Source organism: Equus asinus, chromosome 7 (assembly GCF_041296235.1).
Source record: "Equus asinus isolate D_3611 breed Donkey chromosome 7, EquAss-T2T_v2, whole genome shotgun sequence".
Classification (NCBI taxonomy): Eukaryota; Metazoa; Chordata; class Mammalia; order Perissodactyla; family Equidae; genus Equus; species Equus asinus.
The window spans coordinates 60,862,420-60,888,127 of record NC_091796.1 but is presented as its reverse complement, the minus strand read 5'-3'; the positions used below and the strand labels follow the sequence as shown (position 1 = coordinate 60,888,127).

Below are 25,708 nucleotides of genomic sequence, written 5' to 3'. Positions count from 1 at the left end.
AAATTTTCCGAAATGACTTCAAATATTTGGAGATTTAAATTTATGTGCACTAAAATTTGGAATAAAGAGAATTTATGGTTGAAAAGAGATCATGATATCCTATTCTAATTAATTTCAATAAGTAAATAATTTCTAGACCCGCAGACAGTTGTATCTACACATAACATTAATAATAGTTCAGACATGCAAAACCTGTAATTAATGCTCATAATAGACTGTAAGGTAAAGAAAACACGTTCTGCTGATTTCTTTCTTTCTGATTTAGTGTGATTGTGTTGATAATATACTTGTTTTAGTTTGTTTTCAATTTTTTTTCCTGTTTTTGGGAGGGAGGGGGGAGGATAATTCTATTTTGTTTTGTTTTCTGGAAGGCCAAATCTCTCATTTGGGTATTCTTTTTCAAAATTTTGTTTTTTAACTACCAGGTATGTTTTGATTTAGTTTTTTGCCCAACTAGTTTATAAATCGTCTCTGAATCATCTGGTGACATATTATTTCCATGGGGAATACGTAAGCATTTTGTGGGAAATTACAGGCATTTCATAGAAATGAGTGCTCTTTTTTACAAGGAGCTGGCAAAGATTTTCATTTTAAGTGCTATAAACTAGTACACTATTCATGCTCCTCAGGAGTGATCTCAGGTCTCCTCCAGTGCCGCTGAGATGGGATGCCTGGGAGAAGAACCATTTAGGAGGAAATCCATTAGGAGGGCTCTTGCGCCTACCCTGGGTGGAGGGAAACGGATGTGCTTAACTCCAGAACTGTGTTGCTTATGGAAACAGCTTTGTGTAGAGTGTTTGACTCTTAGACCATTTGGAAGCCTTCTGCCTTGGCAACATGTATCTGTTTCATTTAATCCTTTGGCAGGGTTAATAGTATTTGCACAAACTTTTCTCTGTGTTGTGAGATGTTAGTGTAAGTTGGGACATGCTGGCTTGTCATTTTCTAAAGTGAATCAGTTTATCTTTGGTTTAGCCTGAAATTGCAGCAGAGAGTATGTTTCCCCCTGGGATCTGAATGTGAAATAACTGAAGCAGATTGAAGTTGGCAGTGACTAATGAAGTCTCATGCAGAAGTCGGCAAGTCAGGGGGTTTCTGCATTTCAGGGAGGAAGAGTGGGAATAGGCAAGCCTCTTGGAGATCAAGGCATCCCTTCCCTCCCCTCCGGAGCCCAGCTCCAGTGGGGAAGAGGGACTTACACTTCCTCCTACGTTCTTTCTAAAGACATCAAATTCATCGTATACAAATTTGTTCCATTACTGATAATTCCCAGCTAGCTTCCTTGTTTAATGAGCCATTTTAGCTGCCTGAAGGTATTCTACATACAATAATTTTAATCAGTCACATAAAATTTATGAAGCTGAGATTCCAGTGAAAATTAGCATGAATTAGAAGAGTGGTAGTACATCTTTGAGAACTCCGTCAGCAGGCTGGCCACCTTATATTCCCCTGACAGTGTTCTGGGAAGGGCTCTGTTGGTGATGGACATCGTAATGACCACCTTGGTCTTAGTAAGTCTCAGTATGCACGAGTGCGGCTTTGTTGTTGTTTTGTTTTGTGTGGGGTCAGTATCTGCGTATATTTCCCTTATACATACACACCTTTACTTAAAAGAATACCAGAGTAATTTCTTTCTTTTCTCTTGAAATGTTTTATTTTTGCAGCTGTTTTTTTAAAGGCTTAAAATGGTTTCGGGGATCCATGGTATCACACTGCATTTGCTAGATTATGCATATACAATTTTCTTGGTGCATTTCGAAATACGTTTTGAAAGAAACTGGTGCTCTCCCTCCCTTCAGTTCATCTCTCACAGCCCCGTGCCCACACGGAGAGCAGCAAGATTTGTGTTTTCCAGCTCATTACACTGACAGCAGAAATTAGTTTGTGGTATTAAAAACTAAAAAGTTAAATTACAGCTACACGTGTCCTTTATGCAATGGAGCGTGTGGAAGATGTTTGATTTTAATGTTTGCCATAATGGAGAATTTAAATTACAATGTTTGTCAAATCTCTAATCTTTGTTACAGAGTGGAATATTAATTACGCTTTTAACGATGAGAGGTAAATAAAATGAGCATGCACTGCATGCCCAGGGGTAAATTGCAGATTACCGGCAATGTGACACAATGCACTAAATGTCAGTTTTGTCAAACAAATTTAGAGGAACACTTAAACTATTAGTTTCCTGTTGTTCCAGGGCCTTCTTGCAAGAAGCGACTGTTTTGAGCAGCAGGGACACTGTGCCTTATGGAAGACTAAGGGAGTTAAATTGAATAACCAAGATGAATGAGGAGACAACATCACAGACACACTCAATTAGTTTATAACTGTCTATTAACTTCTGTCAGTGGTTTTGAATAAACAGCGGATTAACTGTTGCCCTTTTGTGGGGATCCTGGGGAGCCATGGCAAAGGGGCAAGGTGGTGCTCAATGGAAAGAAAATTTTTCTGATTCTCATTTCTCTCTGTCTTCCACTTTGTCCATTTTGTATGTGAAGCATTGGTAAGTGAAGCGTTGGTAATGGGTAATGGTTGTCAGAGCCTTCTGGGGCTTTAAAGGAAAAGCACTGAGGAGTGCCACGTGTTATTTCTCTTGGCTGTTCTTGAATTGAACGGTGACATAATGCCCTCCAAAGAAGAAGTAGAATTCAGGTTGCTGTGAGCCTATCCTTGGGAAAGAGTAATGATTTGTGGTTCTTAGAATTCAAGAGAAGAAAACCTCGCCATAAATGATCTCAGCCAGGCTTTCCACCCTCGGCGTGTTGTGCGTGGAAGGAGTGCTGAACAGTGCGTTCCTCGCTTCCTGTGCCACAGTATGGAGCCTCACAGGATGATGGAAGTCAGCCTTGTTTCCTCTTAGGGCATTGTTTCTCGTTTCAGTTTTTATGCAAATTCTAATCTAATGCTCACTTTGTACTGGATTGAGGCAACCTTAAGTAGTAAAATCATTAGATATTATCAAGAAGAACTGCAAAAGTTAATATAAAATTATGAAGGAAACATAACAAGAATTAAAGGGAAAGAAGGAGATAAAAGATTAGGGAGGGAGGGAAAAACAAGACCAAGAAAATGTGGAAACTGTGAGTACTGATTTCAGAAAGTTTAAAGTATTTCTGCTGGTTCTGAATGTACATCCTTCAAAGATGCATATCAACTTGCATTTTGGGGCATGCAGACATTACATAATGCAAGCCATTTATCAAAGTCCTTTTATATAGCATAGAGCAGTCATAAAATACTCCTGCTTTTCATTACACATACACACATGCACACACATATGCATACAAAGGGATTCATTTTCTTTTGCTATTTTGAAAAAGCTAAGGAATTTACACTCAATGCTCCCGCTGGCCAGGTTGGGGCATTCCCCATGTGAACCTGTCCAAGTAGAAGCAATTGTCAAGAGAGAATCAGGAAAAAATACAACGTGTAGTGGATAGATCCACTAAATCCATATATATTTTTTTTAGTTAGGAAAGCTATAGTTTCTCCCAAATAAAACTCCTTTGGGGAAAAGAGCCAAGACTGAACCTGGCTCTTGGGTATCTGTTTTGACAGCTGTGACTATATTTGCTGGTTCCATTTACAATAGGAGTGTTTTCTTTGATCATCCCTTGAATTACCTATCCAAAGGTCATTCTTGTTCTTAGTACTTAATGTTACTTTGGACTAAATGTAAGCATTTTTGTGCTGATGGATGTCGTTAAACACTACATTTTCTTCATAATAATTAATGAGAACCATCAGAGTGAGGGTAGTTTACTCATCAAATACTGCACAAAATCCTTAGGAGATAAGTTCCCGTGAACAAAGTGATGGTAATCAGATGAAATAATAGTTAAATGAATGCCCTTGAAAAGTAGAGGCATTTTGTTTAGCTTGAACTCTTTTCTTCTATTTTTTCCCTGCTGAGCTACTGCTGATTTGAGAGGGTATTTGTTTTGCAAACTACTATTAGAGGAATTTGTCATAGAAGAGTAAGATAGGAGTAGACATGAAGAAAAGCATTATCCAAATGATAATCGAGAGTGTATTCCCTCAGTTACCTCTGTCCCTAGTACTTTATAGAGCCTGTACCCTAACATGCTTTGGTGCTGCTGTTGTGGCCACTGTGGCTGTTTCTGCATGCCCATCTATCCTAGTAGTGGGAGTTTCTCCGAAGCAAGGGCTGTTGTCTTCACCATGTATCCCAAACTGCCAACACATTGCTAGCTCACAGAGAGTGCATATGAAATGCTGAATGAATGAATACTGGAAAAGGATGAAAGACATCTTTCATGGATACCCAGACATCCAAGATGAAACAGTAGTGTTGTTTAAATCAACATTCAGCTGTTAGAGAAGGTTCTCAGTCTCCCTCCTAACTGTTGAGTCCTTACCAAGTATCAGGAAGTGTGCTTTACCTGTATTCTCATTTAATTCTCATAATCACCCTACAAAGTAGGTGATACACTCTCCCCATAATATATATATATATATATGGGGGACCAAGGCTTAGGGAAGTTTCTGTGTCTTTCATATGAAAAGCTAGAACTGACTGAGTATGTGGAGGTGATCTTCTCTGGTTGCAGCTATTTACTCGGTGAAATAAGAAGTATTCATCTGACAGAAGAGGGAAGGGGTAATGGACTCATGAGGAGATAAGAGAAAATGGAAAATTTGTTTTCCTAAATGCAATCCCTATTTTATTATTTCCTGCTCAGCATAACTTTTCTTGTTTAAGCATTGTGTCCCACTTCCTCAGCTTTGCCCCCAAGGCCTTCCACAGAATGTCCCCTGGGCTTCACTATACACCACTCATACCTTATCTATTTTTCTAAGAGTTGGTTGACTAATTGTAAATAAACTCTGAAATGCAGAGCCATATGATAGTAATGATAAGAATTTGTTATTGTATCTTGCGAGAATGAAATGTTAGGGCGGCTTCAAGTCAGTGGCTTAGAGTTGGTGGGTAGAGATGCAACCAATCTTTCCAATGGATAGTTTAGCAAAAGATTTTCAATTCTATTAATCTTAATATACGACAGTCTTAAATATTGCAGATATTTTTCATGTAGTTGTTTTTAGTTTTAAGCCTCATTAGCAGAGTAACTTGCTGAGCATTCTCCTCGTGACTCGGTGAGCAGACCCTTCACAGTAGAACATCTGCTGGCACAGCCACCAAAGCAATCTGAAGTCACAGGACTGAAAAAGAAATCTGTTTGTGACTGAGGAGGATTTGGGCCCATTTTTGCTGATTCTTCCACCTCCAGAAGTCTTACTTGTTCAGACTGCTCAAAACAACACCTCACACAGTCTGGGAATTGTGATGTATGTCAAATGCCAGTATATGTTTGCTGTCATGACATTTAATATGGGGGGAAAAACAGGTGTTTTAGAAACTAAAGCCAAAAATCTCTTCTCTGTATATGAAGTATATGCAAGAGGAACTTTCAAATACCTTCCACCCAGCCTCTGCTCCCCCTTAACTCTTGGATGTGAGTGAAGAGCACCATAGCCTGACACAGGCAGGGCATTATGTTTGAATTAGTTGGATGTGGGGAGGGAGATGGTAGAGTCTTTCTCTTTGCTTCAGAAATCAAAAGAAAGTGCAGTACCTGCTGGGTACATATCCCGTGGAAGTTGCCAGCACTGTTCACCAGACATCTCCCAGATAAGCAGATGGCTTCTTCAATGATTAAACTCAATTTTTCTAAAATGCTAATTAGCTAGAGAGATAATCTGAAAGTCTGTCATACATTGCAGGAAATGTCTTTCATGTCTGTGTTATTTGCTCCTAAGAATCACACGGCTATCATCTGAGGAAACTCAGGTTCTCTCTTTTTCTTTAAATCGTGTGATCTTCAGTCATAAGAAAAGGAGGAAGACAGTCAATGAGGAAAAGGAGAACCCCCTTTCAAGATGAAATGCTCATTTAAAAGGAAAGCTATTTGTCTGTCTTCAAAAATCAGCCTTATTGTTACCTTTCGAACTAGGTATTTAGCACAGCCTCTTCAGTGGCCTCATATGGCATGTTCATCTCAATTTATTTTTCTATGAATTTCCATTGAAACATGGAAAAACCAAATTGTCCGTATGAAAGTTAGTTCTGACTCTGAGCTTCTCAAACTAGAGATCTCGGTCAGAATACACTGGACAAAATGAATTAAAGTAATGGAGACCTGGGTTTTTATTCTGGTTCCACAGCAAGTCACCTAACCTTTCATATCTGATCCGTCATTTGTAACATGGAATAGTCTGTTCTATCCCTAGCTCATTTATTTGTTGAGTGAACCATTCATCCTGTAGAATTTTTCACATTCTGAACTTGGCTGATGCTCTCCTATGGTGTCATTTAACATATCCTTTTATTATTTGTATTTCCTGTGAACTGAGGCAAGAACTAGAGGCTTAATCAGATTTGGGTTTCTTGTTTTGGTCAAAGTTGTTTGTAGGTGCTGCTTTGTACTTCCCATTACATTGCATCAGGAAGCACAGAATGCTCAGATTGATTAATGGCTGGTGGTTTTGCCAACCTGATGCATCCATTATAAAGTTCCACATCAGACTTTCACTTAATGGTTTTTTAAGCTACTGATGATGATTGCTTAGATCTGTTATTTTATTAGGGGTTTCAAAATGGTGACATTCTAATTCTATCATTCCTTCTTTATTTACTAAGTACCATTCTCTACTCAACTGTTTAGTTACCCTGAAATACAGTTCATATAGGAAACTCGAGATAAACGTTTGACTTATTCCCTTTATTTTCCAATTTCAGAACGAATTGGTGCCATAACGACTTTATATGACGACTAATAGTGTCATTATGGACTCAGGGAATTTAATGTATTTGATATGTTTCAATACTATACAGTATGTAGTGTTTGGACGTTCAGAGTGTCTCATCTTCGGCCAGTAGGAGCCCATTTGCACTATATCTTGTGTGCTTTTGACATCACTCCAGAACTCTTTGAGAGCTTTCTTGACTTCATGTTACAGCAGGATGTTCTCAGCTCGTCTTATGCATTGCCTTCCCCATGACTGGAATCAGCCATTTCTCCAAGAAACTCTGGTTTCTTTTAGTGATAAATGGCATTTAGAGATCATAATCTGGTTGCAAGAGGTAATCATTGAACCATGTCAGCTATTGCTTATAAAGTTACATCAGCTACTTTCACCACCATCTTTAACCCTATTGTCTGCTTATCTTTCTGCCATATCTGACAAGCTTGCATCTAACTCCTCCCCTTTGTTTCTGTTACTAGGAAGAAAAAAGCCTTTGGTATATGATAAATTATAGGAGAATATCTTTATGACTTCAAGGTGGGGAATGCCCTTAACCATAATAGATATAATTGATGAATTAGATAGATTACATCAAATTTTTAAGCTAATGTCTACCTGAAGACACCATAAACAAAATTTTAAAACAAGCTATAGATTAGGAGAAAGTATTTCTAATATTTATGTCAAAGTATTAGTGACCTAAATATAAAAAATATCTAGACATTGGTAAGAAAAAACAACCCAAATAGAACAATGGATATAAAATATACACAGACAATTTGTAGAAAAGCAGTGCAGGGCTAAGTAACATTTGAAAAGATATTCAACCTCACACGTAATCAGGTATGTGCAAATCAACGTAATATGAGATGCCGTTTTTTCACCCATCAGGTTGGCAGACCTTTTGGTAATTGATGTCAAGTGTTCGTGAGTATATGGGAAAACACAATTTGTTAAATAAGCTAATTTAGTACAACTTTGGTGATACTTTTGAGACTTCATTTTAATTTTGAAAAAAGTAAATTCCTGTTTTCCACCCCACCACACACACATACATAAGTAAATAGCATGTAAAGGCCACATTATTTGCTTTTCACACTTCTGTTAACAAGTAAGAACCTTTCACTACCAGTGTAACAAAGTTCTAAAATAAGTCTAGGTTGCTTTGCCTTTATCTGTAAAAAAGGGAAACTTACAAATTCAGAATCAGAGGTAAAGATTTTTAAAGCATGATTTTTATATTTCTCCAGGGGAAAAAGATATTGTTGACAATAAAATGACAGTCATTTAGGATAAATTAATAAGAAAATGTAGGCCTATGTTAGGAAGAAGAGTTGACAGATAAACAGGTGTTTTAAAAAGGCCAAAATGGTCAGTCAAATGACCATAGGAATGTCTGTAAGTGATAAAATATGAGGACGTCCTGTAATTATATCAGCCCACCCAGATAATTTAGGATAACCTCCCTACCTTATGATCAACTGATTAGCAGCCTCACTTCCGTCTGCAGCCTTAATTCCTTTCACCATGTAGCCTAACATATTCACAGCTTCCAAAATTAGGAAGTGGACATCTTTGAGGGGCCATTCTGCCTAGTGATTGAGCTCTGAATCCAAGCACAGATGAACATCCCTTCCTGGGCTAAAGCTAGTGCTTCTGGAGCAATCTCTTTTATTTGCTGTGTTCCATGCAGTTTGCTAGAGCCCCTAAAGAAATGGGTTGTATTTGCTCCTGAATAAATTAACCATCAATTATAATTTAAACTTGGAATAGAATGATTTTTTTAAAATTTTCATCCTGTATGTTCATGAGCTTCTTGGGTGCTTATTTCTGCATACCCAAGGGGTCACCTGCATTTTATGGTAATGTCACTGCTTAACTTAGGATACAGAACATGCAATTTTCTTGTTTATTGGGCTTTGATTTCCCTGTGCTGACTCCACTGGCTTGCTCCGTTTTTATTAGACAGCGGCATTCCTATTTTTTAGTGAGCTTAACAAACTTCAGAGGAAACTGGAGGTACTATCCCACTATGACATGCATTAAAAATTCCTCTCTTTCTCACTTGTATTTATAGTTTGATCAAGGATCAACCTTATACCAATTTAGTCTTGCTGCAGAGTGACATTTTTGAAACCATTAAATTTCAAGATAATGTGCACACACAGAATTCAACAACATAAGCTGACTGTGAGTGGGGCCCTGCTATCACTGATGTCACTTTATTCCCATTTTGCTCTATTTGTGGATTATACCCGTTTTCATATTTTCTGTGCCATCGCTGGTTCCAGTCCCTCTGGGTTCGTATTGCCCTGATGTGAGAAATAAAACTAAACAAAATATTACTCAGGGTGACAGATACTGCATCTATTATTTTTACTGCTGACTTTTTTTAGTGTTTAAAAATTTTCAGCTGCTGTAGGAAATTACCTTGGGTGCTCATATGAGCTGTGATTTACTCCCCAGTGGAGGATGTGCTGGTCAGGAGGGCTGTCTCTGCAGGTAGATCTTGGAGAATAGAATGTGTGTGCATTTTTGTTCCTTGCTGCAGCATGTGTTCAGAGGAGCCCAGCTTAAAGCACCATCAACAAGTTACAAAACAGGAGCTGTCACCCTGCAGGCACAGGAGCCAAGTATAGAATGAGGGAGGAAATGAGGAAATGTGGGGTTAACAAGGCATTTCTCCTTGGTGGCAAAGATAACCTAGGGCAGTACGGAAGGTGCCTGAGCACACAAGTAAAATGAGGGAGAGTGATAGTTAAGTGCATTTCAGGATTAACCCACAGGCTTTTCCTCCAAGGCTGTTATATGAATAATTTTAAATTCAAGTTTCAAAACAAAGTTGTGTGGGTTTTTTTAATTCCTTTTCACCACTTAGAAAAATTCAAAGATAAAATATGTACATCTATGAAATGGTTATGTGTTTTCAAATGCCAGGGTCCTTTTCATTCTTTACATAAAATGAAAAGCTATAGGGGCTGGCCCCGTGGCCGAGTGGTTAAGTTCGCGCGCTCCGCTGCAGGTGGCCCAGTGTTTCGTTGGTTCGAATCCTGGGCGCGGACATGGCACTGCTCAGTAGACCACGCTGAGGCAGCGTCCCACATGCCACAACTAGAAGGACCCACAACGAAATATACAACTATGTACCGGGGGGCTTTGGGGAGAAAAAGGAGAAAAATAAAATCTTTTAAAAAAAAAAAAGAAAAGCTATACCATGGGATTAAGCCACGAGAAGTACATGTCATCTTCAGGCTATGACCAGGAAGCTTCCAAGTCATCAGCTGTGCATCTCTCTCTCTGTCTCTGTCTCTCTCTCTCGCGCACACACACACACACACACACAGTTATGTTCATCATATATTTTTTATGGTCTGGAAGTAAGGTATTATGATTAATCAGATAATTGGAATAATAGGAACAAATGGAAGTACTTGTTGAGTGCCCACCACATGCCAGACCCAGTTCTAGAACAGGGGACGTTCAGCAAACTGAATTGGCAAAAACCCTGTCCTCATGCAGTCGACAGTAACATTTGCCGAGAAGCATAGTAAAATACCTGTTGGCTGAGAATGAAAACAATGGCTCTCAAACCTTATACGGATAATACTTTCTAATCGGAGCTTCCTTTGAAATTCAAGACTGAGGAAAAGTTTCCTTCTCATCGGTCAAACACCCTACTGTTAGAAAGCTTTAGGTATTCAGCTCCCCCCAAAAATGGCAGGCTCTGTCCTTAATTTTATTAATTCCAAAAATAAAAAGTTTAATATATGAGGATATTGAAATGATTTTTGTTTCCACATGTTGAGTTAACTTAGGAGTCCCTGAATTTTGCTGCAATAAATAAGATATGAATCCCAATCCCCTTGTTTATTGTACTCATGATAATAGTGACTATCATCACAGTCATGATTTTGAAGTGATCCAAGATTGTAATACATGTAATTTCAACTTGTTTCAAAAGAAAGCCAACCTTTTCCAAATATTTCATTTTCAACTTATAGGTTTGAGAGAGAAAGACTGATTTTTATTAAATTTGTATACTATAACTGTTATTTGAGCTTCTTCAGCATGAAAGGCACATGGTTACGTGTGTGTGCGCACACGTGTAGAGACCCTGACAACCTGCCTAAGAGGTCCCCGTTGTTCTTTGCTTCCCTTGCCCTAGTGTGTGTTCCTTTGCAGATGCCCTGACTTGCCAATGAAGCGTCTAGGGTGTCCTTGCCACTAGGTCACCCAAAATAAAGCTGCAGTCTAAAGTGGTATTTTAATAAAGTCTGTCCGCACTTCTCGGTAGCAGGGTAGGAAGACAAATTCCTAGGCCCTCCTCCCAGTCTTCTTTTGGCCACATCAGCCTATCATTTTATCTCATCACATGGTCAAGAGGTAAACTCTGAAGCAGAGACCCAAGAAAGATCAAAACCCTGACTCATCTTATCGTGAAACTATCTGCTTCGTGCTAACCACGTGCCACGTTTACTAGTCAGTGAAAACCAGAGAGCAGCTGGGTAGGCAGGGAGCATGCTCCATAGTGCTGTGTATAAGGGATGGATTGAGTGGCTTTCTTAAGTGGTAACACAGTTAGCAGTGATATTAGAAGAACACTCTTGCCTCAGTTGTCAACTACAAAGTCCCAGCAGGCAAAGTACACTAGACTATTTTCAGTGACCTGATTTAAGCAACAAATAAAGTTTGGTTAGTGATGCCAGTGACGGTCTCATGAAGATGATTTTATCTCAACATAGGGAAACAATGCCAGATGCCTAGAGTTCTCCAGCCATGTGGCAACTTAACCCTACTGTGCCTCAGTTTCCCTTTCGCTAAGATAGGGATAAAATAGTAATTTCTTCACGGGGCTGTTGTAAGAATTAAAAGAGTTAATGAACATAAAATGCCTGGCTTATCTGAAGTGCTACGTAAGTTTGGTCATTATTGTTTTCATTGTTTTTCTATCAGCTGTTGTAGTTCTAGTTCTTTTGAGTTGAAATAATTAAATGTCACACCACTGCTTTTTTTCCTTTAAATTTTGCCTTTAAAAACAACACTATCTGATAATTCTCAGAGATCCATCTTTAAGGCCACAGCCCCTTATTCATTTAGATTTATTCCGCTGAATCTTGGCAATTTCATATAATGTATGCTTTCTTTGACTCAACCAATATCTATTTCATCCCTACTGTGAGAAAAATTAAATGCTTCTCAGTTCCAGCGTCTGCCTCAGTCTAAGCACACCCTTAATTGTAGAAGCCAGAACCAGAAAACCATTTGCTCTTTCATTCCTATGTCTAAATGCAACTAGTAAATCCTCCAGTTTTGCCATCCCTGTAGAATTTTAAGTGACAGGTAATTTAAAAATGAAGACCCCTTGTCTAGAGCCAACAACTGATCTTCAGGTCAGTGATGCCAAGTCATTTCTCAGTCGTGGTCTTTGTTGGCATAACCCAGTGTGGTAGGATCTCTGATAGGGGTGGGAGAGGGGGCAGTCATGCTCTCTGGTAAACCATGTCCTATAACCCTGAGTCACAATAAACAAGGAATGTGACTAGGGTCTATACTGAGGTTGACCCTCAGATTCCTTCCCCTTGAATCTGCTTGGTATTCGTGGAAAACGTGGCCTTCCGTGCTCATCCTCTCACAATTGCCACTGGGCTGGGTTTCAGAGAGGAAAATAGGAGGAGTTATTTCTCCTCTCCTTCCAACCGTGCCGCTCTTGGGTCTCCTAATGGGCAGCTGTTTGTCCTGTAGCTCTTCCTTCTGTAGGACACGGTGTTGAAGAGTTCATTCGTCACCATATTTTCTTTGCTGGTTCTGACTCATACGCAGCACGTAGATAATAACTTGCCAAGAAGTTTTCTTCTGTTTCCCTCACCTCCACTCCTTGTTTTTAATTTTTATAATTGGAAATAAATACAAGAGAAATATTGGAATATAATAAGCATGAAGGACTACCCTTTTAATTTTAATTCATCCCACATTTTTCTTTTTTCCCCACCTTTATTCTAGTTTGAAAATTTAGGGCTATAACTATATTTTTCTTCCTCTAATTTTTTCCAGTAAGTATTGCAGTTTTTTAAATAGCTTTATTTTTTGGAAGAGTTTTAGATTTACAAGAAAATTGAGCAGAAAGTAGAACGAGAGAGCAGAGAGTTCCTACATACTTTCTGTACCCCCCGTCCCACACACACTCACAACTTCCCCACTGTCAACATCCTGCATCAGCATGGTACATTTGTTACAACTGATGAACACACATTGACACATCATTATTACCCAAAATTTAGAGTTTACATTAGGTATCACTGTTGGTGTTGTACACACTATGGTTTTTAGCAACTTTAAACAGCCGTGTGCAGATTTTTGTCTGGACATAATTTTCAACTCTTTTCGGTGAATACCAGGGAACACAATTGCTGGATCATATGGGAAGAGTATGTTTAGTTTTGTAAGAAACCATCAAACTGTCTTCTGAAGTGGCTGCATCACTTTGCCTTCCCACCAGCAATGAATGAGAGCTCCTGTTGCTCCACATGCTTGTCAGCATTTGGTGTTGTCAGTGTTGTGGATTTTGGCCATTTGAATGGGTACATAATGGTATCTTGTTATTTTAATTTGCATTTCCCTCATGACATGTCATGTGAAACATCTTTTCATATGCTTCATGCCATCTGTATATCTTCTTTGGTGAGGTATTTGTTAAGGTCTTTTCCCCATGTTTAAATCAGGTTGTTTGTTTTCTTATTGTTGAGGTTTTATTTAATTGAGGTTATGATAGTTTACACCATGGTGAAATTTCAGTTGTACATTATGTCAGTCATCTTATAGGTGCACCCCTTCACCCTTTGTGCCCAACCCCCACCCCCTTCCCCCAGTAACCACTAATCTGTTCTCTTTGTCCATGTGTTTATCTTCCACATATGAGTGGAATTGTACAGTGTTTGTCGTTCTCTATCTGGCTTATTTCACTTAACATAATACCCTCAAGGTCCATCCATGTTGTTGTGAATGGGATGACTTTTTCATTTTTTATGAGTGAGTTGTATTCCATTATATATGTGTACACCAAATTTTCTTTATCTAGTCATCAGTTGATGGGTACTTAGGTTGCTTCCATGTCTTGGTTGTTGTGAATAATGCTGCGGTGAACATAGGGGTGCATAAGTCCCTTTGAATTGCTGATTTCAAGTTCTTAGGATAGACATTCCATAGTGGGGTGGATGGGTCATATGGCATATTGCTGAGTTTTAAAAGTTCTTTGTATATTTTGGATAACAGTCCTTTATCACATGTGTCTTTTGCAAATATTTTCACTCAGTCTGTGGCTCATTCTTTTATTTCTTGACAATGTCTTTCACAGAGCAGAACTTTTTAATTTTAATGAAGTCTAAACTTACCAATTATTAATTCATAGGTCATGACTTTGTTTTTTTATTTAAAAATTCATTGCCAAACACCAGGTCATCTAGATTTTCTCCTTTTTTATCTTCTAGATAACATGGTTTACATTTCACATTTAAGAATATGATCAATTTGAGTTAATTTTTATGAAGGGTGTAAGGTCTGTGCCTAGATTCATTTTTTGCATGTGGATGTCCACTTGTTCCAGCACCATTTGTTGAAAAGACTGTCTTTTTCTCCATTGTATTCCCTTTGTTGTGTCAAAGATCAGTTGACTGTATTTGTATCTGTCTCTTTCCAGGCTCTCTATTCTGTCTCACTGATTTATTTGTCTCTTTTTTCACCAGTACCTCACTGTCTTAATTATTGTAGCTTTGTAGTAAGTCTTGAAGTTGTGTAGTACCAGTCCTCCATGTGTGTTTTCCTGCATCAACATTATAGTGGCTATTCTGGGTCTTCTGCCTCTCCCTGTAACCTTTAGAATCAGTTTGTTGATATCCACAAAATAACCTGTTAAGATTTAATTGGGATTACATTGAATCCATATATCAAATTGGTAAGAACTGACATCTAGATAATAGTGGGTCTTCCCATCCATAAACTTGGATTATCTCTCCATTCATTTAGTTCTTCTTTGATTTCCTTCATCAGAATTTTTTAGTTTTCCTCATGTAGATTTTGTGCATATTTGTTAAATTTATAGCTAAGTAGTTTATTTTGGGGAGTGCTAATATAAATGGTATTGTGTTTTTAATTTAAAATTCCACTCCTATATACTGTAACTGGTACTTTCTAAATAGACAATCATGTCATCTGCAAACAAAGACAATTTTGTTTCTTCCTTCCCAAATGGTATACCTTTTCTTGTCATATTGCATTAGCCAGGAGTTCCAGTATAATGTTGAAAATGAATAGTAAGAGGGGACATCCTTGCCTTGTCCCTAATCTTAGCAGGAAAGCTTTTAGTTTCTCACCATTAAACATGGTGTTAGATGTAGGTTTTTTATTGATGTTCTTTATCAAGTTGGGGGAGTCCCCTCTCTATTCCTAGTTTGCTGAGAGTGTTTTCTCATGAATGGGTGCTGGACTTCACTTCAGGCTTTTCCTGCATCTATTGGTATCATCATGTGATGCTTCTTCTCTAGCCTGTCAGTGTGGTGAGCTACATTAATTGATGTTTGAATGTTGAACCAGCCTTGCATACCTGAAATAAATACCATTTGGTCATTATGTATAATTCTTTTTATACATTGTTGGATTCAATTTGCTAACATTTCATTGAGGATTTTTACATGTATGTTCATGGGAGAAATTGGCTATGGTTTCCTTTTCCCGTAATCTCTTTGTCTGAGTTTTGTATTAGGGTAATGCTGACCTCGTAAAATGAGTTAAGAAGTAGCCCCACTGTTTCTGTCTTCTGGAAAAGATTGTAGAGAACTGGTATAATATCTTTCTTAAATATTTGGTAGAATTCACCAGTGAATCCATGTAGGCATAATGCTTTCTGTTTTGGGAAGGTTAAGTATTGATTTAATGTTTTAAATAGCCATAGGCCTGTTCATATTGTCTATTTCTGTTTGTGTGACTTTTGACAGGTTATGCCATTCAAGGAATTGGTCTGTTTCATCTAGGTTGTCAAATTGTGGTCATAGAATAGTTTATAGCATTCCTTTATTATCCTTTTAATGCCCATGAGATCTGATGTCCTCTTTTCTTTTTTTTTTTACACTTTCTTTTTTTTTTTTTTTTTTTGAGGAAGATTAGCCCTGAGCTAACGTCCTCTACCAAACCTCCTCTTTCTTTTTGCTGAGGAAGATTGGCCCTGAGCTAACATCCATGCCCATCTTCCTCTACTTTATATGTGGGACATCCACCACAGCATGGCTTGACAGCAGTGCGTAGGTCCACACCCAGGATCCGAACTGGTGAACCCTGGGCTTCCGAAGTGGAGTGTGCGAACTTAACTGCTATGCCATGGAGCAAGCACTTCTCTCTTTCATTTTTGATTTTAGTAATGTGTGTCTTCTCTCTTTTTTTCTTAGATAGCTTAGTTAAAGGCTTATCAATTTTATTGAATTTTGCAAAGAATCAGCTTTTGGTTTCATTGATTTTTTTCTATTGATTTCCTCTTTTCAATTTTATTGATTTCTGCTCTAATTTTTATTATTTATTTTATTCTCTTTACTTGGATTTAATTTACTCTTCTTTTTCCTTACATAGAAACTTAAACTATTGATTGTAGATCTTTATTCCTTTCTAATTTTTGTGTTCAGTGCCATAAATTTCCTCTAAGCCCCACTTTTGATGCATCCCACAAATTATGATATTGTATTTTTATTTTCATGTGGTTTAAAGTATTTTTAAAATTTCTCCTGAGATTTCTTCTTTGACCCATGTGTTAAGACGTACACTGTTTAATCTCCACATGTATTGTGAGATTTGCCAGCTATCTTTCTCTTAGTGATTTTTAGTTTAATTCCATTGGGTCTAAGAGCATACATTGCATGATTTTTACTCTTTTGAATTTATCAAGGTGTGTTTTATGGTCGGGAATGTGGTCTGCCTTTACGAATGTTCTCTGTGAACTTGAGAAGAATATGTATTCTAGTATTGTCAGATGAAGTATTCTGTAGATGCCAATTGTAGCAAGTTGATTGATGATGCTGTTGAGTTCAACTACGTCCTTACTGACTTTCTGCCTTATAGATCTGTCCACTCCTGAGAGAGGGGTGTTGAAGTCTCCAAGTACAGTAGTAGACTCAGCTGTTCCTCCTTGCAGTTCTCTCGGGTTTTACCTCACATAGTTTGATGTTCTGTTGTTAGGCACATACACATTAAGGATTGTTAAGTGTTCTTGGAGAACTGACTCTTTTATCATTATATAATGCCTTTCTTTACCTCTAACTTCCCTTTCTCTGACATCTGCTCTGTGTGAAATTAATATAACTACTCCCACTTTTTTTTTTTTTTTTGGTGAAGAAGATTGGCGCTGAGCTAACGTCTGTTGCCAAACTTCCTCTTTTTGCTTGAGGAAGATTCACCCTGAGCTAACACCCATGCCAATCTTCCTCTGTTTTTTGTATATGGGATGCTGCTACAGCATAGCTTAGCAAGTGGTATGTGGGTCCACACCCAAGGTCCAAACCCAAAAACCCTGGGCAACCAAAGTGGAGCACATGAACTTAACCACTACACCACCAGGCCAGCCCCTACTCTCACTTTCTTTTGATTAATATTAGCATGGTATATCGTATGCATCCCTTTACTTTTTTTTGTTGTTTTTTTTTTTAAAGATTTTATATTTTTCCTTTTTCTCCCCAAAGCCCCCCGGTACATAGTTGTGTATTCTTCGTTGTGGGTCCATCTAGTTGTGGTATTGGGACGCTGCCTCAGTGTGGTTTGATGAGCAGTGCCATGACCACGCCCAGGATTCGAACCAACGAAACACTGGGCCACCTGCAGCGGAGCACGCAAACTTAACCACTCGGCCACGGGGCCAGCCCCAGCATCCCTTTACTTTTAAGCTATATGTATCTTTATTTTTAAAGTGGGTTTCTTGTAAATAACATATTAGTTGGGTTTTGTTTTGTGATCTACTCTGACAATCTCTGTCTTTTAATTGATGTATTTAGACCATTGACATTTAAAGTGATTATTTATATAGTTGGATTACTTTCTACTCTATTTTTTACTGTTTTCTATTGTTGCTCATATTCTTTATTCCCATTTTTGCCTTCCATTCTCTTTCCACCTTTGTGGTTTTAATTGAGCATTTTATATTATTCCATTTTCTCTTCTTTCTTACTTTCTTTTTTTAGTATTTTTAGCATTGCCCTAGAATTAGCAATATACGTTTACAACTAATCCAAACCTACTTTCAAATAACACTATACTGCATCACAGACAGTGTAAATACTTTATGACAACAAGGTCCTCCTGGTTCCTCCCTCCTGTGCCTTGTATCATTGCTGTCATCCATTTCACTTATATATAAACTATAATCATCAAATATAATCATCTTCTTGCTCACATGTTTTTTCCTCTAGCTTCTTTCAAGACTATTTTTTTATCTTTGACTTTCTGAAATTTGAATATGATATGCCTCAGTGTAGATATTTTGGCATTTATCCTGCTTGTTATTCCCTGAGCTGCTTGAATCTGAGTTTTGGTATCTGACATTAATTTGGGGGAAGTTCTCAGTCACTATTGCTTCAAATATTGCTTCTATTTCTTTCTCTCTCTCTTCTCCTTCTGGTTTCTCACTGAACACATATTGCACCCTTTGGAGTTGTCCCACAGATTTGGGATATTCTGTTCTTTTGTTTTTCAGTCTTTTTTTTTCTTTCCTTTTCTGTTTGAGAAGCTTCTGTGGTCATATCTTCAAGCTTAGAGATTCTTTCATCAGCCATGTCCACCCTACTAATGAATGAGCCTGTCAAGGGCATTCTTCATGTTTGTTACAGTATTTTTGATCTCTAGCATTTCTTTCTGATTCTTTCCTAGTATTTCTATCTCTTTGCTTATGTTATCCATCTGTTTCTACATGTGATCTACTTTTTCCATTAGAGCCTTTAGCGTATTAATCATAGTTATTTTAAATTCCCAGTTTGGTAGTTCCAAAATCCCTGCCATGTCTGAGTCTTATTCTAATGCTTGCTCTGTCTTTTCAGACAGATGCTTGCTCTGTATTTTTTAGTATGCCTTGTAATTTTTTTTAAACCCAGATTTTATATACTAGGAACTGCTAGATATGCTGTGAAAGGAACTGCTGTAAATAGATCTTCAGTAATGTGATTGTGTCAAGGGAGACGAAGGCATTCCATAGTCCTTTGATTAGGTCTCAGTCTTTTAGTGAACTCGTGACCCTGGGCTGTGACCTTCACAAGTGCTTCTCGGTAGCCCCCCCTTGAATGGGACAGGAGGGCTGGAGGGAGCTAGAGTTGGATATTTCCCTTCCCCCAGGTTGGTTATGCCCTGATAAAACTGCAGCAGGTTAGGCTCTAGTAAAATAGTCTTTCTGAAGACAAGCCCTTTTAAGAAGCACAGAATGCTCTGAGTATATTTCAGATGACTGCTTTCCCCCCTCCTCCTGTCAGAAGCCCAAAGAGATTTTTTTTCTCTAATCTTTACTGTGGGAACCTGCTAGGGATCATGGAGGTAAAACTCACTCGACGCCCCCCCGGAGTGTTTAAGTCTCAGACGTGTCCACACTGAGCCTCCAGTAATTTACCAATTACAGTTTAGGCTTTCCCGTCCTGCTTCTGGTTCTTGCAGAGATTTCTGCTCATGGGTTTCTTCTCTGGTGAGAAGTGACTCTCTGTATCCCCGTTTGTCTCTGTAATTTGGGGGGGGCAGCAGTTTTCCCTTTGACCTCAGTCATCTGACAAAGCTAAGAAGAGTTGCTGGGTTTTAGTTTGTTCAGCTTTTTACTTGTTGTTAGGACAGAGCTCTTTACATGCTGTACATAAACTGGAAGCCCTCTCTAATTTTTTCTGGTCCATTTTTAGATGTCAGTAGGAATTATTATTATTATTATTATTATTATTATTATTACTAAGGGCCTCTGCTATTTATGCAGTCCACATTTGGAGATTAGAGATTAAAATATTTCAGGCAAACCATTTGTTAAAAATAAAAATTGAGGGGCCGGCCCAGGAGCGCAGCAGTCAAGTTTGCACGTTCCACTTCTTGGCGGCCCTGGGTTTGCCGGTTTGCATCCTGGGTGCAGACATGGCACCGCTTGGCAGGCCATGCTGTGGCAGGCATCCCACGTATAAAAAGTAGAGGAAGATGGGCATGGATGTTAGCTCAGGGCCAGGCTTCCTCAGCAAAAAGAGGAGGATTGGCAGAAGATGTTAGCTCAGGGCTAATCTTCCTCAAAAAAATAAAAAAATAAATAAGTAAATAAATAAAAATTGAAAATAAATTTGCTTGTGTCTTTAGATAAGATTGCAAAGAAAATTCCTTCTACTTTAGGAGTTTCCCTGCACAAAACACTTTATTTCATTAAGTCACAAAGTTTTCCTACAGTTTCCAATTTTCATTTGGGGAAAAAAAAAAATGCCGGTCTAAAACACAAAGCCCAAGAGAGAAAAAGAGAAAGAGAAGTAAATAATTTATCCCCAGTCATCCCAAGCCTCAATTCTAAATCTAACCTTCCTCAACCTTCTGTAATTATGGACTACAGCCTTTAGCTGTGTATAAGAACAAAGGAAACTCCCAGGCAACAACTCACAGCCTCCATGACCAGGCAAGCTACTTCTGATGAGTAGGCTGTAAAAGAACTCTCCTTACTAATACTTTGGTATGACAATGATTAATTCAATTAACAGGCATATTGAGCTTGTGTAAAGCATTGACTGATTGATGATCCAGTGGTTAAGATTCGGCACTCTCATAGCCATGGCCTGGGTTTGTTTCCAGTCAGGGAACCACATGACCCATCTGTCAGTTCTCATACTCTGGCGGCTGTGTTGCTGTGATGCCGAAAGCTATGCCACCAGTATTTGAAATACCAGCAGGGTCACCTGTGGTGGAAGGCTTCAGTGGAGCTTCGAGACTAAGACAGACTAGGAAGAAGGACCTGGCCACCCACTTCCAAAAAAATTGGCCGTGAAGACCCTGTGAATAGCATCAGACAATAGTCTGATACAGTGCTGGAAGGTGAGAGGATAGCGTGAAAAGACCAGGCAGGGTTGCACTCTGCATACAGGGTCACTAGGAGTCAGAATCTCTCAATGGTGCTAAGAACAACAAAGCGTTGACTAGGTGCCAGTAAATTAATCCTACTGTTTCTAAGCATAGTATTCAGTTATGAAGCGATAGAGTATTCAATTGAAAGCAGTTTTGTGATAATTATAATGTAACTTGTTAGGAAATGTAAATTAACAAATACACTGCAAGAGATAGCACAGTGTTCTAGAATGAGTATCTTTGGAGTCAAAGAGATCTGGGGTGCAATTGCAGCTCCACCATTCGGATAAGTTACTTAACTTCTCTGAGACTCAGTCCCTCATCTGTGAAGTAGGAAGTAAGGAGAACTCCTGCAAGGTTCCTGGTATTACATGAGGTCACACTTGTAGAATCATGTCATACACTAGTTGTGCACTATGTTAGTTTCCACTCCCTTCCGCTCCAAGACAATTAAGTGTCTAAGTTCTGTTATTAATGGAGAACAGAAGTGCTCACACACATGCTTCATTTGTATTTTATTTTTTTAATTTGAATTATTTGACAACACTTAAAAATTAAACGAGTTTACATAAAACTTGGATTTCTGATTTCTCCTGAAATTTGCAATGTCTGGGACGTCCATGGGCATCGATCGGTTGGAGCTGAGTGGCTGTTTCCCGCTTCCGTTTCTCCAGTCTCCACCACTCCTTATTCTCTTACACCTGCGTTACTCACTTACATGACCTGCCTGGCCCTGGGGAGACGTTTGTGTTTGCGACATCTGATGAGAGCAAAAATTTGGTGAACAGGTAACGTTAACTCAGGAAGGCTTGCTGAGGACATGTAAGCTGGGTTTTGAAGAAGGTTCACAGACCAAGAGTATGTGCTTAGTGGAGATGAGCTTAGAGCTGTGGGTCTCTGACTGGACCTCTTTGATTTGAGCAGGCTCTCACAAATCCTTAATGGCCTTCTTTTGTGCTTAAAGATCATTAATGAAGCGTGTAGCTTGACATCACTGAAATTAGTTCCCACAATGGAGGATTAGAAAAGAGAAATATCTTTTCTAGTACAAGCACAGCTTTTATTGGTGTACACATACCTCGTGTCAACGTCGGAAGCGCATTCACTGTCGTTTCCTAACCTGTAAGGATTCGAGGAATAGAAGCAAGAGCAGACAGAGAAGTCTGGGGAACTTGAATATGCCTTTCTTCATAGGCAGAACAAAAGAGAATAGTGAGGCAGTTATCTGCGTAGTCAGTCTAAAGCAAATCAGAGAAATTCAGCAAAAAGGGGACGTTTTGCCTGAATTACGGAACTATTTATCTCAGTCCTCCACTTCAGTGTTCCTGGGGAGACCTGGCCCGAGAATGCTTTTCCAATGAGCTGGCAGATTCAGAAGTGGAGAGAAAGGGTGTTGTAACCACTGCTGTGCAGCTTGAGCCTGATGCTGCCTGTGCCCAGGACACCTGCGGGGAGCAGCCAGGGCCAGACCCTGGCGCCCGGACTAGTGTGGTTGTCTGGAGAACGGGCTCTCAGAGGATAATCATGGTCTGCATGCTGACGAGAGAGGAACACCAGCACCAGAGGAACCATGCTGGCTTTACCTTTCAAAAATCTTCACAACGTTAATACTGTCAAAGAAGTTCTAGATGATTTTCATTTTTCTGTTTAAAAATGTATCTTTTTTCAACAACTTTTAGCAATAAAAAGGGCAACTTATTAATGAAACCCTTCTGCCTTCAAAGTATGAAATTAAAAGCTTATTATAACTACAGGCAAGAAAGCATTTGGATTATGTGGCATTTGGAAATGATAATAAAGTTTATCCGTATGGTCTAATGTTGTCAATGCCTTTCATTGCATTAGCAATCACCTAATATGGGGGTGATTTTGATTATGGGGCTCACTTTAAATTCTGCTGTGTCCTAGGTCAATCAGAGTCAAGATGATTTACTAGGAATAGCTGCCATTTTCTGTTGTAAATGCTGCTAAGTGCTTAGGCAGAATTAGAATATTTTAGGACATAATATTTTTGGTATTATGATGCTATGGTCTTAAACCTTTTCACTTTATTCCTTCTTCTTAAGCAGCTCTAATTCTAATCTCGTCTGTCTTGGGTGCATAAAACAACTTCCAGTAGTAAAACCTGTAAAAATTTGTTTCATCTGTTTATTTGTATGTCAATTTCACTTAGGTTTTTATGGCTTTTGTCCAAGTATCTGTAACTTCAAATTAGGAGTTTTTGGTGGTCAATGAGTAGGATGCAGAGGCCAGGATTAAACTGTCTCCAAAAGACTTGGAAATCTCTGCCTTCCTTGACCTTTTTGCATTCTCTTCCACTGAGTGAGGGAACACGGGGACTTACTCCTCTGCTGAACTTTCCAGGGAAGCCAACAACTTGACATTTTTTATCTTCTGCTCTGTTGACCAGCCCAGATGGGGATCTAATTTGGGTTCATTTGGGATTTTATCGAGTGTGATCACCACGTGAGCATTCAGGCTTTGCCCTCCAGCACTCCTGAGGCCTGAGGTCCTTGTCCCGTGTGGGCTCCGTGTCACTGCTTGCTCTCTGTACGCATGCACTGCAGTTAGACTGTCTTCATTCCTCGCCCAGTTTTGCTCTTTTGCTCTACAATATGCTTCTTAGATTCATCCTTGGATTATTTCAGTTTTGTTTGGCAAATATTTACTAGGGGTATTTACTCTTTGACAGTGAATATGGCACCAAACTAAAAAGTAATTCTAGGAGCATATCAGTAAATAGATTATGATTGCATTGTAGTGGGGCCATTGACCATTTTAATTTGGCTTTTAGTAGGAGAAACAGAACGTGATGTTTTAGGCTAATATCGCAGTGGGTTTTTTTGAGGATAGGCAGTGGATATTTTTCATCTGTTTCTCTGCAGTTGGCAGAAAACCCAACATCTAGAAGTCACCATAAATCAATGTTATAGATGAATACTATTAATTCAACGCAAGTTATTCCTGATCGTTGGTTAATACACATGTCAATGCCCCCATTTTCCGTTCACATGCATGTCTATATGATGAATTCTTTGTTCAAAGGAAACTAGCCAAGAAGCGGAAGGAGACGATGAGCAGCACCCACCAGGAGATGACTGTGATGGTGAACTCGATGGACAAGAGCTATGCCGAGCAAGGCACAAACTGCGACGAGGCGTTCTCATTCATGGACACGCACAATCTGAACGGGAGATGTAAGTGCACCCCTTTCCTGGCTTCTCATACGTCTCTCTGGTTTTCCCAGATTCCAGATAGTACTGGGGGATTAGAAAACAAAAACTCCCTAAGAAATTCTTGTGCCCTGTTGGTTTCTCCAGTCCCCTTAAAGACCCCCAAAACTCCTCTGTGTGCCGTGGGTGGCTTAGGAGAAAAGGTGTTGCAAAGGTGATAGGCCAGATGGGAGAGCAGAGGCAGCCACGGTTAAGTGTCTGTAAAGACTTAGAGAGCAATGATGTGAAGGCTTCTCTCTTCTCGAAGAGGAAGGCAGCTGCTTCTCAGCATCCTTTTTGTTGTTTAGATCCTGTTTGTAAGCTAGTCAGGTGTGGGATTCCACAAGAGAAGCCTGTTATAAAACAGTTCACTAAATGGCAGTAACAAGTTAATTGTTTGTTTGTTTGGCTGACAGGTTCTGCCTTTATTATAGGCCTGTTAGTGGCAATTAATAAGTTAAACTGTATACCCGCTTCACAGGTCTTACATTTCCCGCCAGGTGGTAAACTGAGCTGGGCTAATTCCTTCCCACACCACCACCTGTATCCAGGTACAAGGCATTATTTTAGGAAGCTAACAACTACATTGATTATTTGAAGTACAAAAGGAGTGGTTCTTGTGTCCCTGGAGATCTCCTCAGAGACCAGAAGTAAATCCCTGATGTGGCCTGACTCTGTGGTTCACAGCCCTCCTGGGTTCAAGGTCAGAGGTTTCTTTGCCATGTGAAATCCACACCCACGAGCTGCTGCTCATCCTGGCTGCATAGCTGGGGTGTTGGTCAGTGTGGGGATGGAATAAAAGTACAGCCGTCACTGTTACTAGTGTAAATGCATAGAGGCTTGGGGCCTCTGAGTGCGAGCAGCACAGAAATCCGTCTCTGGGGGGAGAGGGCTGATACCAGTATGCACAGTGTGTGCTCATGTCTTGACACCCATTGGGCCTGTTCTGATTCTGCAGCCCAGCCCAGTTGACTCCTCCTCTCTCTGATCACCACGTAGTCAACACATGTGCCTTCTGCGCCTTTCTCCTCCCTTCAGCAAGCCTTCATAGAGAGGCTTTTTCTTTCTGTTTATAGTGGCTGCAGTTGTCTGCCTTATCCGCGGAGAGCCACTTTATATTGTTACAGTTGTCCGCCCTGTCTCATTTATTTGTTCCACGTGCACACCTGGCCCAGTGGAGCAGGAGTGCACACACAGGGAGACTCGGCTTAGACCCGGGTGGGCAGGACAGCACTCCTCCTCCTTGGTCGTTGTTCTTTGCTCTTTCACGTCATTTTCAGTGTAGGTGAGTCTGTGGGGCTTCAGTATACCACAAACAGCATCCCATTTTTTCAGAGAATTTTTTCTGCTTTTTTTTAGCAAATATTATACTTTTAATTAAAAAGATATGTATATACATATGTATGTATGTGCGTATGTACGTATATATATCTATACAACGCATTTAACTACCAAAATAAAGCAATTTATTGCTGGTGCATTTATTGAGGACTCGGGTGGGAAAAGTCCTTCCCACCACAGACACGGTTAGAATTTTTGTAGTAGCAGTTAGTTCTTGCATGTCAGTCTGAAAGGGACCACTGGCTATATGTTCTCACTTTCCAGGATAACCCGTTAATGTTCCAAATTTTGTATTTCATGGT

General features: G+C 39.3%; 1 protein-coding gene across 8 annotated transcripts in view; it reads left to right on the top strand.

The window, feature by feature from the left end:
- The window catches only part of PTPRM (protein tyrosine phosphatase receptor type M), a 779,977-nt gene that overhangs the window by 614,394 nt on the left and 139,875 nt on the right, over positions 1–25,708 (top strand). For all 8 annotated transcript variants that reach the window (XM_044773425.2, XM_070513580.1, XM_044773424.2 and 5 more), the window contains one exon: positions 23,899–24,050. In XM_044773425.2, the coding sequence (XP_044629360.2) occupies positions 23,899–24,050 (152 nt within the window). The remainder of the gene's footprint in view (positions 1–23,898; positions 24,051–25,708) is intronic.